Here is a 15,654-nt window from a genome sequence, read left to right as displayed (position 1 = left end):
TATCATTCAGATATTCATTGCTTTATAAACAGTCTTTTTAAAGACTCACTCCTTCCTTAGTAATACCTTACTGCGCTTGCAGTAGGTCTATTCGTAGCCTATTCTAAGGAGTAATTTGCTCCACAGTCTTTTGAAAAAGCTCGTAGCCCCGAGAGCTAGCCTAGCTAGCTACCTTCTTCCAACTGCAGCTAGCCCTTTTCTCCTTAACACCTACCTTTGCATTTTTGTATCATCCACCGTGTTGCAACAAATAAAACACCAGCACTTGAATACTATTTTGTGCTGTCCCTGTCTACATTGTGTACAGTTCGTTTTGTTAGGAATCATTGCCTAGCACAGCCTTATCCTTATCTATTATTCGTGTCGTTCACAACCACACATGCAAGAACACGACGTTGAAATTAGAACTTTCTTAACTTCACACACACTGTATCAGCAAACAAACACAACTATAGACACGTTTCTGATTCGTAAAAGTCAGAAAGAGAAGCCTGTGGACTTCTTTAAACATGAACGTGATGGCCTCCAGCAACAACGAACCACCATCTCCAAGCAGTGTCTGGAGGCATCTTATGTAGTTGCTCATAGAATTGCTAAGCTTGGCCAACCCCATACAATTGCCGAAACACTGATTTTGCCGGCCGCGCAAGACGTGTAGAATAGGAGCTAAACTCAGCGCAATACCTATGTCAAATGACACTGTATCACGCCGAATATCAGAAATCAGTTGGGTCCTATTTCAAAGACGACTACCGTTCATTCGCCTGAGTTCGGGATCCATTTCTCTGCTCAGCAGACGAGCTGTCAATAGACATGAAAGAGCAGCTGAAGTGTGACAGTAGACTTAAGCATCTCCCCTATTTCGTCATTCTGGATAGCAATGATCAGCTTTGCGACATAGCCATAAAAATGCTCCTCCTTTTCGCGTCGACATATTTGTGCGAGGCAGGCTTTTCAAGACTGACTGCGCTCAAAACTAAATACCGCAACCGCGCACAGATCGAGGATGATCTGAGGATATGTTTGTCAAACATTGCCCCAAGATTTGAGGACCTTTGCAGTGCAAAGCAGGCTCATGTCTCACATTGACAGACCTGTAGGATTTTTTTTGTAAAGATCACAAGAGGCCCATAATAATAACAGTATCCAAATGATAGCAATAATAACACTAATTATTATTATGATAATAATACAATAATAATAATTGGTCGATAATCATTAATTATAATAATAATAACATAATGATGGTGATAATAATGAATAGCCTACTAATAGGCCTATTATTACTGATAATAATAATAAATAGTTATAATAATTGTCTGTATGGGCCTAACAATAGCCTAACCTTGACATGTCAGACCTATCAATAACAATATGCTATCTATCTATCTATCTATCTATCTATCTATATATGGTGGTGTAGTTGAGGGCGGTGGCTGCGGGCCGCGGGCCGCGCGCTGGGGAGGCCCCAACTACCCCTAACCAGCTTTGGGGGGGCCCAGCTTGCAAAAGTTTGAGAACCCCTGATCTAGTCAATCTAATAATGGAAATTAGAGAATGCCTTAATAAACAAAATGCTGCTTATAGTGCTTCCTTAGATGGTGCAGCAGCATCCTCGCGTTAAAACTGCTTGGTTGAGCCAGCAGTATCATCAGCATCAGCACCATTGCCTCAGCTAGCAGCGCCTCCTCCACCTCTCAGCACGACACACAGATAAACACATTTAAATCACACAAGCTGTAATCGGAACATCATATGAATGCAAAAACGTACTGTTCTATCTCTTTAAAAGAACTCATGATGCATCATATTTCCATAAACGCAAGATACACGTTTGATGATGACAGGGACAATGATTATAAACATTCAATTTATGGTATAGCCCAGCAGTATTCTATCTAAAGTACCAGACTTTATAATACAAACATGACATGCAATATTGTACATTACTTTTGACTCGCATGAGGAGGGGCAAAAGTAACACTGTGGTTGTTCCACATTTGCTCAAATGATACCTTAACCATTTTGGCAGAGGGCAGATGTAGGTTGTTAGTCATAAAATGTTGGCTTTCACTCTTTCACTTAAATTAAATTCAAAAAGTGCTAATTTTGACCTCTTGCAAATCTCAAATGCCCCCTCAGCCATTGCACCCTGCAGCTGGCCCTGCAAATGTAATAAGGGCATGGATCTGAGATGAGAATACAACTGGTTTGTCTTTCCATAATCAAGAGTCCTTATTAACATACTTCAGATGAAGAATTGAGATGGAATGTGTCATTATTATTATTAAGTTATTTCGTGGGGGTAAAAGTTGGAGGCAAAGTAACCATCCCACTTTTGTACACACGCCCAATTCCACTGCCAAGAACCAACACAAGCTCTAAAGCAAAGACCTCAGACCAGAATATTAATATTTTGTTGTTGGATACGTACAGCTATGGATTATACAATTGAGACTGTTTGTGGAAAATATATATCGATGACGACCTCCTTTTGGGACACGGTGATGCCTCGAATCTGGAAATCGCTGACCACAGAGCCAATGTAGGGGATGTCTAGTCCATTGGCTCCCCGCAAGGTCAGCCATGGTGCTTCTGCTCCCTGGAGTTGTTGGACATCAAAGAGTTCTTTACACAGGCCTTCGAAAAACAGGGTAACCTGGGAACCAGTGTCGACCAACAGGAACAGGAGAGTCGTTTGGCAGACGGCTAGCCCACAGTCGTCAGCTACAGAATAGGCATGGAGGTAGGCTACTTAGCTTAGCGGAGTTAGTGACGTCTTCCACTCCGATATCCTTCGATATGCTACGCTCAGGCTTCCCACAACGGACGTGGCTAGAGGGGTCGCTAAGTCCAGATCTGGCAGAATGCGAGTTCTGCGTTAACTCCGCGTCTGTTTGGAAGCTTGCCCATCTGGTCACCGTTGGTTTCCAACTCAATGCCGCCTTCTCCTCAAATCCTTTTTTCTGTCCCATACGGATACCTGGTGTATATTGATGGTAATATTTTTATACCATATATTGGAGACTCAGTCTGAGATATGATCAGTTCAGGAAACAGGTTTAATCTTTTTTTTTTTTTTTTTTTTTTTTTTTTATTAATAATCCCGCCACCACCCCCCCTCAATTGGGGGACTCTGCTATTATTATTATTTTTTTAAATTTATTTATTTATTTTTTAATTTTTTTTATCACTATTTTCATTTATATTGTATTCCTATTTCTTTCTACACATACTGTATATATAATAGCACAATATACATATGTACGTATATATATATATACACATACATATACACACATACAGGTTTAATCTTGTATAATGGTGCGCACCAAGGGAGACAGACTGAAGTACAGAGCTTAACCTAAGAATCTTCTAATCAGCCATTGTAACATTTCAGTTATATGCCCTCTGAGTATAAGGGGTGTCACCCTGTATTCATGAGGCCCAGGGCCATCAGACACTCTAATTTGACCAAGGAGAGTGAGACCACTTATCATACCTCATTCAGGTCAAACCATCATAAGTATATTCAACCAGAAATGCTTACATTCTAGCCTAAGTCCAAATAAAAGCAACAATTACAACTAGGTATAAGATGCATTGAATTATTGACTATACTCATACAGTTCACCTATCGCCAGCTTAGTTATTCCCTGCCGCACACCTGAAGCTAGTTTGCCTGATGAATTAATGAATAGGCGACGATTAGGCTCTTTGTTTACAACTAGGCTAGGGTGTTGCGTTTAAACCGTTCCCCGTAGGAAACTCATTCCCTGGTGTGTCGTTCCTCCCCCACTGAATCTAGTCACCCCGTGACATACTTTTGGTCAAATTGACACATTAACACATTTTCAAATCCTGTCAGAGCAGTCTGGTCTGTGGTCTAGGGCTGTGCAACATTTAAACTTTATGAGGAACTGTGCTGTCAAAAATATCCTTTTGGCTCCTCCTGCTCACATACAAAAAAGGGAATTGCAGCCTTGCTACATGCTGAAGAATGTTTGAAGTTCCTCTATTAGCAAGCCACCCAACTTCTGACACCATTTGTAGCGAAGGGAGAGAGCAGTCACCCCACCTGGTCTTGAACCTGGGTCTACAGGGTACCAAACCTGCACCCTGACCACGACGCCAAAGAGCCAGCAAGATGTTTCAGAGGGCTAGAGGGTTAGGGAGAAACCTTGTCTCATGAGCACTGAGTCGTCTGGATACCTCAAATTGGAAATATGGTTTGGTGAGTCAGTGTTTTTGTATATCTGTTTATCACATTTACATTTAGTCATTTAACAGACGCTTTTGTCCAAAGCGACGTTCAAGGGAGAGAACAGTCAAGCTACGAGCAATAGAGACTTAGTGTAACAATAAATACTATTTTACATAAGAAATAGAAAAAAAGTGCAGGAATGTTACTGCAAGTTAAGTACTAGTAGAAGTGCAAGTTAGGAAGGAAGGTGCTCTCTGAAGAGTTGGGTCTTCAAGAGCTTCTTAAAGGTAGAGAATGACGCCCCTGCTCTGTTAGTTTGTCGTCAGAATGTTGTCAATACACATTTTTCTATTTTTAAGGTTTAAGTGAACAGGTTATTTTCTTATTCAGTATTGATTTGATTTTGAAGTGGTGGTGGGACCTTTTTTTCTTGTTCTACTCCGGAACAGTTAAGGTAGCGGGTTCTGTCAGCTTTAACAGTCACCCTCATGGCTTTTTCCCTTTAAGATTTAAGCAAACAGGTTCTTTTCTTATTCAGTATTGATCTCATTTCAAGTGGTGGTTGGACCTTTTTTCAAAAATTCCGAAATTTTCTCCAAAAGAGTGAAGGTAGTTCCGTCAGCTTAGGAACTAAAGCCACAGCATGGCTTCGTCGAACGCTGCTGAAGAAACGGTACTGTCTTCAACAGTCCTAGTATGTAATAACTATGATGATTAACTACCATTAAAATTATTTCAATAGCTATTTCATCGAATGCATTGTTTGCATAACTCTATGCTTACTTATGCTGTGCGGCTAACACATTTAGCATGCTAGTACACATTGGGGTTCTATATTGTCCGATTCATTGTGAGAGGTTGTTGTGTGTGCTAATCATGATCGTTTCCAACACTATTCCAATAATATGCTATTAAACCCACATGAATTAAATGTCTGTTGTCTGCAGGTCTCACAGCAGTGTGTGGATGACCCATATGGCTTCAATGCAGTAGTGGTGATTGGGGACAGATCCTTCCCCCTTAGGAGGTGTCACCCATTTCACATCCCTGTCTCGTGAGTTGATCCACTTTAGCACTGAGTAGTAAACAGGTCTGCTTCTAAGATGAGTTGAAGGCTTACACCCAAGTAGGAGCTGCCAGTGGGAGCTAACATTAGGACACATGCTCCATTTAAGATTTTGGTGAAGAAGTGGTAATGAACATTAGGAGACATGCTATTATTTGTTATTAGTAGTTGTAGGCTAATCTTTTCAGATAAACATATCATAATTGATTGTGTAACATTGTGGTCTTTGTTTGGAGACAAACTGTTAGTTTTGTGGCCTCAAGAGTTAATTCTGTGGCATTCATACTCGAAGAGTTGCTATTGTATTTGATTTGTTGTGATGTTAAAGACCTTAATTAGCTACTGTGTTCCCATGTTTCATTTTCTGTCCACTTTTACTTTTTCACAGTGGAACTAGGACCTTGCCAGAACCTCATCATGATGGTAAGTCTAACCACAATCACAGACCAATCACAGCTGGTCCCAAAAACAACTGGGTATAAATAAGATTTATTATAATTGTGTGCATTTGTCGTTGATATTCTCCAGTGATTGTGAGTCAGAGTCCTAGTGAGAGTGAGGAAGTGGACTTAAAGTAACACTATGGAGTTTCTGGAGCCGCCAGGTAGGGGCAACTAGACAACTCTGTCGCACTTGAGTCCTACTGAGAGCGAGGAAGTGGACTTAATTTTTGTTGCTGTTTCGTGACTTCCGCCAAGAAAAAATGGTTAATAAAAACAATAATTATCTGTGACTAAAAAAGAAAAATTAGGTACTTCATAAATATCCTCACTTCTCCTAGGCGTGGAGCCATTGGAAACATCAGTGGAAGCTTGCCAGGCATGGAGGAGAGTCCAGCCCATGGGGTCAGATGAGGAAGAGGGCAAAGGTGGAAAAAAAGAGGAGAAGACGGAAACAGAGCAAGAAGACACACAAGAGAGGACATCGCTACAACAGCCGCTAGGACCATATCCTCAGAAACAAATCATGTCTAACTACAGTATTGTTACTGTTGTTAAGCCCCGTCCTGTCTCTTAGTTCGTTTTCCTTGTGTTGTCATGTGTTCTTCGGTTTTGTGTTTGTTTACCTTTATCTCCTCTTGTCTGACTCCTCCCGCCCTGCCCCGCCTATTGTATATAGTCCGTGTATTCTTGTTTCTCGTTGCGTTCACGTCATTGTATGTTCATTTTATGTTCATTTTATGTTTCTAGCGATCATTGTGAGCATTGTTATTTCCTCGAGTTTCCTGGTGTTTCCAGCGATCAGCATTTACTGTGTTACCAACATCAGCCTGTTCTACGGATTACCCTTTTGCCTCTGCCCTTTTGGATTTATCTACCTGTGAATTGTCTTCCTCTGCCTGATTGTTTGCTTGGATATTGGACTGATTACCTGTCACATCTGTGCTGACATCCGCTCCGGCCACGCCCCCTTTAGCACACTCTCACTTGCACACCCTCTGCTGCACCTCATTCAAATCATTACGGCGCACTCACACGTATGCGTTAGAATGCGTTGATCCGTCAAGGTTGACGGATCCCTATTCACTTTGAATGGGGTGACGTCATCCTTTGCCGAACTGAATTGTGGCTCCGTTGGGTTCCGTTGCGTTGCGGTTCTCTCGAAAAGTTGAAAAATTTTCAACTTTTGCTGCAAGCAACGCATGCGTCAGCCATTCAAATTGCCTTTCATGCATAACTGACAGCACAGGTGCTAGCCAATCAGATCGCGTTTATGCTTACGTCTAGAGCGAGACGCTCAAAAAAAAAGATGGTGGACCAAACTGACTTTTTTTTGCTTAGATTTTTTTTTAAAGTTACAGAGAAATACACCCCGTTATTGTAACTGAAAAATACGTCTGATAGGATTTGCGAGGTGTCTGAGCCACCTATCTAATGTTAGCATGCTACTACTCACAAGGTAAACAGCTTGCTAGTGGCATGATTGGTTTGTTGACCTGTCAATCTCACAATAATGTCTCCGTTATCAACACAACCCCATGCGCCAGACTTCTCCTCCCTCATCCGTTGGATCAACGCATTGCAACGCTCACGTCTGAGTGGGGCATGAGTCACGTTTGCACTCCCAGTTGCACATCATTTACATCTCCTAATCACAGATCACACACACCTGGCACTCCCCTTCATATACTCCTCACTCCCCTCACTCTGGTGTCTTGTCTCGTCGCTCTATGGACGAAACTACTGCCCGAGACTGCCCGAGACAGCTCCCGACCCATCAGTGTTTCACAGGATTCCGCCTCCTGTTTCTCTGTATCTTGGATTTCCTTGTCCACTGGCTTCCATCCCAGCAAGTTCCCTGTCCGCTGCCTTCCACGTCAGCGAGATCTGTGCCTCCTGGCTTCCACGCCTACGTTTCCCAGAGTTCTGTGTCTCTGACCCCAGGTCTTTCGTGACATTCACTCAGTTCCGCGCCCTTGCACTCATTAGCCAGAGTTAGACTTTGTTGTTGGATCTTCAGCTTGTGTCCTTAATTATAGTCTCTGTGTTTGTTTAGTATCCCCTGTTAGTTTATTAATTACTTCCAGTTTGTCTTTTCTGGTGTTAGACACCGTATATCTTGGTTTTGTTTTCCTATTGCCTTTTGACTTGCCTTGACTTGTTATTCCAGAGTGTGACTCTGAGTAGTTTAGTTCTGTCTTTTCTAGTCCTGTCTTTAAGTTAGTCTTGCATAATTCTATGTGTTTCCCATTTGTGTGTGAGTACGCCCTGTTTGTGTCCATTCCCCTGTTCCCTGGCTGAATTCATCAATAAAGTCTGGTACACTACCCGTGTACCGAACTCTGTTTCAGTAAAGGTTTATTCTTTTTTCTTACTCCTGACTGCGTTTGAGTTCATCTCCACCACTCCGTTTCAATTGTGGGTTTAAACCATATTTTATACAAGGCACCAAATACGGCAATGCAACTGGAATGATAGTTCGTCAGGGTAGGCTGTATGTTTAGTCAGTAACTTTGTGACGTCATATATTTAAATATTCAATTGAAGTAAAGTATTCGGCACAAGTTTTGGCAGAAGCAACATATAGTGATTAGGCAACCATGTTATTCACTGTAACAACTTGAGCACGAAACCTTAAGAGGGGGTGGACTATTGCTGACAGTTTTCATTGCTTTGCAACGCACTGAAAACTCAATTAGCCAGAATTAAAGGAGCCATCGTATGCCCATTTTTCCACAAGTTGATATGGTTCCTTGGGGTCTCAATGAAATGTTTGCAACATATTTTGGTCAAAATACCACAAGAATCATTTCAAACAGCACCCTTTTTACCCTGTCAAAAACACCTCCCCACAGATTGACCTGTTTTGAGTGCCTGTTCCTTTAAATGCTAATGAGCCAGCTCCCCCCTCCCCCACGAGATGCGCTCGCCTAGCTGCTGCCTGCCCAGCTAGCCATTACCTTTGTAGAAATATGGCTACTGCAGATGAAGATAGCGTCGTGCAACCATATCGTTTTGAACCAGAGTCAGACCCTGAACAAGAAGAGGCTCCCGAACAAGTTCGAGAAGTTAGGGCTCAACAGGACGTTTCTGAATGGTAAGTTAACTTTGTCACTTCTAATTTTTTTTTGTTTGTACATTGGCTAAGGTCTCACAGTCTTGTTAGCGGTTTTGAGAGCATAGTGGTGCTAGAGATTCGAGTACGTGAATAGTTTGTGCATGTATGAGTATGTAGCAAATACAGTGTGTTTATGTAAGTTACTGTTTGTGAAAGTGTTTGTGTAAATGCAAGTAACGGGAACGCCATAAAGATATAAATGCTACATGAGTAAAGTTCCATCTGTAAACTAAAGTGTTATCTTACAACAGTAATTGACCAAGCAGGGGTGGGGGTAACGTTTTTACCTCCATTAATTAGCGTTTAAACCTTGTTTACTTATTAAATCGTTGTATTTGATGACTTATGACTTATTTGATGACTTATGTCTGTAATATGAACACAACTTTCAAATAAACTTTACCTGCAAAGTTGTCACTTTTTAAAACTCTGTTTATACAGGTGTATTTGTGGCAAGTGTGATCAAATGCCTACGGAGCCTGAGCATGTATGCTGCAGGGAGATACCACAGGTAGTGTGAATTCATTTTGAATGGCACTGTAAATATGAAGTCATCATCTGTTTTATATTCCATGTCACTTACACTTTCAATATTCAAGGTTACAAGAAGACTACTGCAGCTTCAGAACCCAACTACATGTATGGTCGATCACCCAGGCCTTGAACCTGTGTGTTTGAACGTGTACTCACTACAGAATGCATCGAATGTTTATAGGGCAGATTATGGGCCTTTACGTCTAAGAGGAATAGAGCAGTACGTTTTTTTTTTTTATGCATGAGTTAGTCATTTCTGCAATACAAATATGACTGAGGAAAAAAATACAATAAATGACCCTTCCCTCTGTATTACTTTGCTAACTGCTCATTTTACACGCGTCAAATGTTGACATGTTACTTATCAAACACTAAAGGCACACAAAACTGTTTCTATACACTTTTATTGTCAGAAAGATTGCTAGAAAGAATGCCACAGTGCTTTTTAAACATAGTTATTAAATGTAATAGCTGGTACATATGTAATAAATACAAAAAAAAGTATAATAAAAACATTGATTACAAAATTACACTTTGTGCCATCTGTAGCCATACTGTAAACAAAGGAATAATTTATATATGTGTATCACCTTTTATTCTCTTATACAATGTAAACTTTGCTTAGACGTTACAGGTATTTGGCGTACAGAAGCTTTGTTAGCTGGTGTTGGGGCTATCTGGGCCGGAGAATCAGGGTGGTCCTGCCGTCCTGCGTTGTGCTCCAGATACGAAGAGTGTTCCCTGATGCTCAAGGAAGGTATACGGGGTTCAGACCTGCCCTCGATTGAACCTTGACACATAGCTGGCTACAACTTCCCGCTTGTCAGGTTTCTCAAACTGGGCAGAGAGATCCGCGGGTATTGGGATCTTCAGCACCTCATTCACATATGGGGCCGGGTCCTGAAAAACCTTGTGAAAGATGAGGTCCAACAGGTTATCCACGTACTCTGTAATACAAAAAAAAAATCCAAAACTTTTACATTGTTTTTATTTATTGTTTATATTGTATTTATTATTTTATTTTTATAATTATTTTGCAATTATATTATTCTATTTATTATGAAGACCATTTAAAGACAGCAGTTAATGTATATGTTATTTAAGTTTCACATACTGTTTGTACATTGTTTGACTTGGTGGAATTTCAAATAAAGCCTGTGACTCACGGAAGGTTGGCTCTGCTTTCACCGGCTTTGCAGTGCACTCGCCCTTCTTGTATTTTGGGAAGTTCACTTTAAATAGCGGCTCACCAGCTGAACTTGTTGCTTGGGGACGCCCAGCATTTTCATTGAAATGCAGGACTGCCAGGTAGAGTCTTTGGGGAGAAAATAATACTTATAAGAGCATGTGTGTATGCGTGTATAATAGTTTGTATAATACATAATAGGTATACATTTCTTTGAAAAAATGATCGTACTGTTACCTGCATAACATTCCAAGAAAAGGAAAGACTACGTTTTTGGGCGCAAAACGCAGAATGACGCTGTGGAAAGACTCCAACGACGAGGTCTGGTAGTGAGGGCTCAGCTTCCCCACATCTTTCAGAACCCTCTTGTTGGTCAACACCTTCTCTAATCTGCTGAAGGCTGGTGTCCCTGTAAAAAAAAGGGGAAAACATAACTATAGATTCAAAATGATTATGGCATTGGTTATTAGGTTTGTTTATATATATGTATTTATACATATATATTGTACATGTATATAAACACAAGCCTTACATTTACAATGCAAATTGGGTGAACATACCTGCCGTCAACCATTTGCTCTTGTCCCTTGAAATGCGTAGCGGATGCAAACACTGGGGGAAAACAGGGTCATCATGGGAGTGGATGTCTTGGACATGGTTAAGGAGGGAGGTCCACTTTGCCACTCTCTCTGGCCCTGATGTTGATGTAGCGGCTGTCCAGTAGATGTGGTTTTTTATGCTGGGGAGCCACTTCTTCAGTTTCTCACATTCTTTGTTCTGGGCAATCTTGACAAGTTTCTTCGACAGTCCTAATGATAAAAATAACATTTTAGTCATGCACGGACACCTTATCATCATCATCATTATTATTTATTCAGGGTGAATTGACTGAGCACAGGGCTCTTTTGCAGCAATGCCCTGATTGAGGGTACATAATACAGATGAACAATAAATAAACAAACCATAACAGACAAAATAAATAAACAAAACACATAGAACTCAGAAATTAAGTATAAAAATATATGTTATATATTGAAATATATAATGAATGATCCCCACATAAAGTCTAAATAATGTTCTAAACAGGGCATGTCTTCAATATATTGTATGAGTGAGTGAATTAATTAATTACAAAATTGCCAATTATGAAAACTTTCTGCTCTGATTATAGAATAAGGAAATCACCAGTTTGTGATCATTATTGATGTGCTCCATAACTTTGATAATGAACAAAAGTGGTGTGGGGAGAAAGCATACATAGATTAACCAACATAGAGTTTTCACATGTGAACAGGGACTTTCTTAGCCTGATGAGCCACCTGGTACACAGACACAGGAAATAATACCTTTTTCCATGTGCCAAACATCGTAGTAGTGTGTGATGTTGGCCTCCCTCAGGAATTTCTGGATTTGAGGGTGGCGGTCTGTGACAATGCTATCCAATGTCACACCTCGTGCCTCCAAGAGAGCGAGGCTCCTTTTCAGACCCTCTTTCTCCATGTGGTAACTCCCTCCGACTTCATTGCTCTGATTATGAAGCAATGGTTGACCAGCTTTATTTCTGGACTTTGTTCACATATCGAACAATCTCAGTGAATTTATTTCATTTTCATTATTTCAGTAGTCATGACTATCTTCCTCCCTCTGTTTTTGACCATGCCAAGGTTTTTGTGAGCAGCACAGACTTCCTGTCTGTGGTGTTATTCACACACACCTACCCCCCCCCCCCCCCCCTTAGTTTAGTTTACGCATTGGAGTTTATGTTACTCACCTGAACCAGCTGAAGATCAATAATAGTGTTGTTCGTCAGGTCCATCACCGTGTAACTGCCAAACTTGGCACAATGTCCTTCAAAAATAGATGTAATTATTTTACTTTATAAGTCATTTCACATGTCATTGTATGATATGTTGTTTTCTTAGTAGCCCTTAGTCTAAACAAAGACATTTTCATGGAAAAGTAACTGTCAGTATTACATACCTGGTGAGTCAGCCCTCAAGTCACCACCTAGAATGACTTTCTGTCGCTGGCATAACTGGTCCAACATGCCATCCTGCGCTGTTTTCCAGCTGTGTACGATTGCAGGCTCTATGTACATCCGGGCGTGCCTTCGAAATGTGTCATACTGAAACATCCTCAACTGCATTGCCCGGAATATCTGAGGTCAAAAAAGACACAGGACTCTTTAGTACTGCTTTTGGGATTGTGTGTAGATACAAATGAACACATATATATATATAATCTCACTCCAGAAAATTCAGATGATAATATTCCATGTTCAATTAATTACTACAAGTGAATTATGTTGTGAATTAAGGTAAAGTCAATTAACAATTACCTTCTCCAGTTTGAAGAAAGATGCACCAGTGGCATACACTGCAGCTGACAGTTGGATGTTCCCAACAGGAGTGCTACCAAGAAGAGGCTGACTATTCCATTTTCTGTAGAACTGACAGTGTGGGCACTTCTGTTCTACAGAGAGGAATGTCCCAACCCTTCTTGTTTGCACATCTGTCACCCGCCGACACACAGGGCACACCTCAAACAGCTCCAGGAGGCAGTTTTCATAGACAATATATGTGGGTGTCTTATGAACAGGGTTGGAAGATTCCATTCTATTAAAAAGACAAAGATTTCACCCAAAAAAATAACTTCCATGCTGCTACAGCTAAAAATAAGTGTAGGAATGTAATTCATCTGATTATTAAAATGTTTAGATTCAATATTGAGTCACTCACGTCTCATCTGCTGATTCAGTCAAGACTGTGACTGAGTCATCGGGATCATAGCTAGAATCCTGTGGTTCTCCGAAATCCATACTTGAACTTCCCTCAAAAGGGTTGTCCTCTTCCTCCTCCAAGCGAGGTCTCTTACTTGGCCTCTTTACTGGTGTCGACGTTAGGAATGGCTGTGATGCTTTGAAGGCCACAGCTGAGGTTCCAACACCGACATCAGTGCAGGGCACAGTTTTCTGTGCCTATGATAAAACAGACATTCAGTATCCTTGGAGTCACAACTAATAAAATGCTGTTACAACGTTAACACGGAGACACAATCAATGACATGATGAACTAACTGAGGGTAAACAAACCTGTACTTTTGTAGTGAGGTCGCAGTGTTTTCACAGAAAGCTGCGTGCCAACTGTGCACATCTTTGGTGAATCCGTTTGGCAGGCGACATGACGTACCCTAGATGTGCTTTCCTAAACAACAAAGCAGCAATGTTATTCATGTTTTGGTAAATGCAGGTGAGTCTCTTAGCTGCTAATCACGTCGTTCATGAACAAATAAATTCCCATTTAACATGTATGACCCTATCATTGTTGTGTCGAAACCCGAAAGGTGTCAACAGGAGGGCTAATTGCCTTGAATCATATATGCAGGCGGACTATTAACACCTCTCCCCACCCCAATACAAAGCCCTTTCACAAGGAATTTTTTTTTGGATGAGAGAACTATTTCTCATAAAGACAATATATACTTCGACACAAATTCCACTCCATAGATATCCAAACGAACTATCTACTGTATAAGTAAGCATTAATCAAATAGGCTAGCTTAACCGTTCACACAAAAATGCGTTAGCCACATGTTGGCTCCTACACAGTACAACATGCTAATGTCGCTAACTTTTACACAAAGCCTATCCTTTCACTGTCAGGTTATTTTGTGTCAACAATTAATCTCGAAAACCTTCAACTACCAAACTAGTGCACAGTAATCGTGTTGTTTGCGGTAGGCACTATATACCCATGCAAACGTAAATTCTCACAGGAATTACATCAAACGAACTGCTGTGCAAGGCACATGACTAGCCTAAGGAATCACATAGCCAACAGAGAAAATCATATTGGCCACACATCTTTAGCGAATAAACTGCAAGAGCTATATACACCAGCCAGCCCCGAGGCTAGATCTTACACGCTAATGGTAAAGTTATTGTTAGAGAAAATTAGATACAAGTACACATTTCCCCAAAACGCAACATGCTATCTAACATCCCCCAAGCCCTCTAACATTGGCAACGTCGCTAACCGCCCACACTATTGACTAAACGGTCAAAATATTTTTTTTGAAAGATACTTACAATTGCCTCGTCTGTACTGCGACGAATAGATGGTACCGATCCCGCTTGCAAGGTCAATCTTGTTGCCAGTCCAGCGTTATATTGGCCCAAATTGGTAAAACAGTCCAATTCAAAATGGCTTGCGCACACCAACAGACTTTTGCCAATTCTTTCCGGAACATTACCATTAAATATGAATTCAATCCATTTCACTCTTGTCTCTTCTGAGGCTGGGACATTATGTACAGATCTGTGCTGACTTGTGCAGCCGACCACAGAGCATCTTGAGGGCTTCATTTTCTCAATGCTGATAGCTAGCTTTCCCAAGTGTATCCGAGGTTTTCAAAAATGAAGTGAAATTCTTTGGCAAAGATCCTATCTATAAGTGAGTGTAGGGGGGGCGGGGGGATGTGATGGGGGGGCGGGCCAAGGCCATGTAAGAGAGACGCCCAAATCATTGTGACAGGACACTGTTAAGGAAGCTCATTCGCTGGCACCCAAGCATGACGTTTCTGACGTACAAGAACCATAACAAATCGCGGGAGTTGTTTTTTTCCAGAGTTTTTGGGTCGGTAGACATGCCAGATACCCAAATTAACGTGTAGAAGCACTAAAAAAGTGGAATTTTCATAATATGTCCCCTTTAAAACTTTTGTATAAAAGCAATATTAAACTCATGTTCATGGGATTGCTAAAGGATATCCTCACGGCTGTGATTAGGCCGTAGGCAGGAGGCCAAGTGACCACGGCCAAATCTCAGCCGTGAGACCATCCTTTACCAACCCCACTCACGTTCATGTTATAATGCTTAAGTAGCTAATAAAGTCAATGAAGAGTGAAGAAAAAGTTCTAACCTGAACTTAAGAGCTTGTAAGCTTGGTGATGAACTAAAGATCTTGTAAGCTTGGTGATGAACTAAAGATCTTGTAACCTAGGTGATGTTTCTGCCCTAACATTCTAGCTCCAACAGAGGTGGAAGACATGTTCCAGTATTCACTGTTATAGAATCTACTATATTCCTAAACAGCTGTGGGACCCTT

General features: G+C 41.0%; 1 protein-coding gene and 1 long non-coding RNA gene across 3 annotated transcripts; one reads left to right on the top strand and one right to left on the bottom strand.

The window, feature by feature from the left end:
• Positions 1-3,195: 3,195 nt before the first annotated feature.
• LOC116221833 lies at positions 3,196-7,078 on the top strand. The gene is made up of 5 exons (XR_004164301.2): positions 3,196-4,234; positions 5,152-5,258; positions 5,659-5,693; positions 5,799-5,874; positions 6,052-7,078. It is a non-coding gene; the product is annotated as an uncharacterized LOC116221833 (long non-coding RNA).
• A 2,828-nt stretch (positions 7,079-9,906) lies between these two features.
• Positions 9,907-14,954, bottom strand: LOC116217890. 2 transcript variants are annotated; one of them, XM_031573489.2, is made up of 11 exons: positions 14,636-14,954; positions 13,640-13,751; positions 13,287-13,525; positions 12,887-13,163; positions 12,529-12,706; positions 12,320-12,396; positions 11,895-12,075; positions 11,109-11,357; positions 10,786-10,957; positions 10,529-10,677; positions 9,907-10,309 (listed from the first exon to the last, which is right to left on the bottom strand). In XM_031573489.2, exons 3-11 carry the CDS (start codon positions 13,364-13,366, stop codon positions 10,131-10,133), a joined length of 1,542 nt encoding a protein of 513 aa, XP_031429349.1. In that variant the 5' UTR covers positions 13,367-13,525; positions 13,640-13,751; positions 14,636-14,954; the 3' UTR covers positions 9,907-10,130. The 2 variants fall into 2 exon arrangements, with proteins under 2 accessions (XP_031429349.1, XP_031429348.1); XM_031573488.2 differs by having other exon boundaries at positions 13,640-14,954.
• Positions 14,955-15,654: the final 700 nt, after the last annotated feature.

The sequence above is a fragment of the Clupea harengus genome, chromosome 9 (assembly GCF_900700415.2).
Source record: "Clupea harengus chromosome 9, Ch_v2.0.2, whole genome shotgun sequence".
Taxonomy (NCBI): Eukaryota; Metazoa; Chordata; class Actinopteri; order Clupeiformes; family Clupeidae; genus Clupea; species Clupea harengus.
The sequence above is the reverse complement of the archived record's forward strand: the minus strand, read 5'-3'. Positions and strand labels throughout refer to the sequence as shown.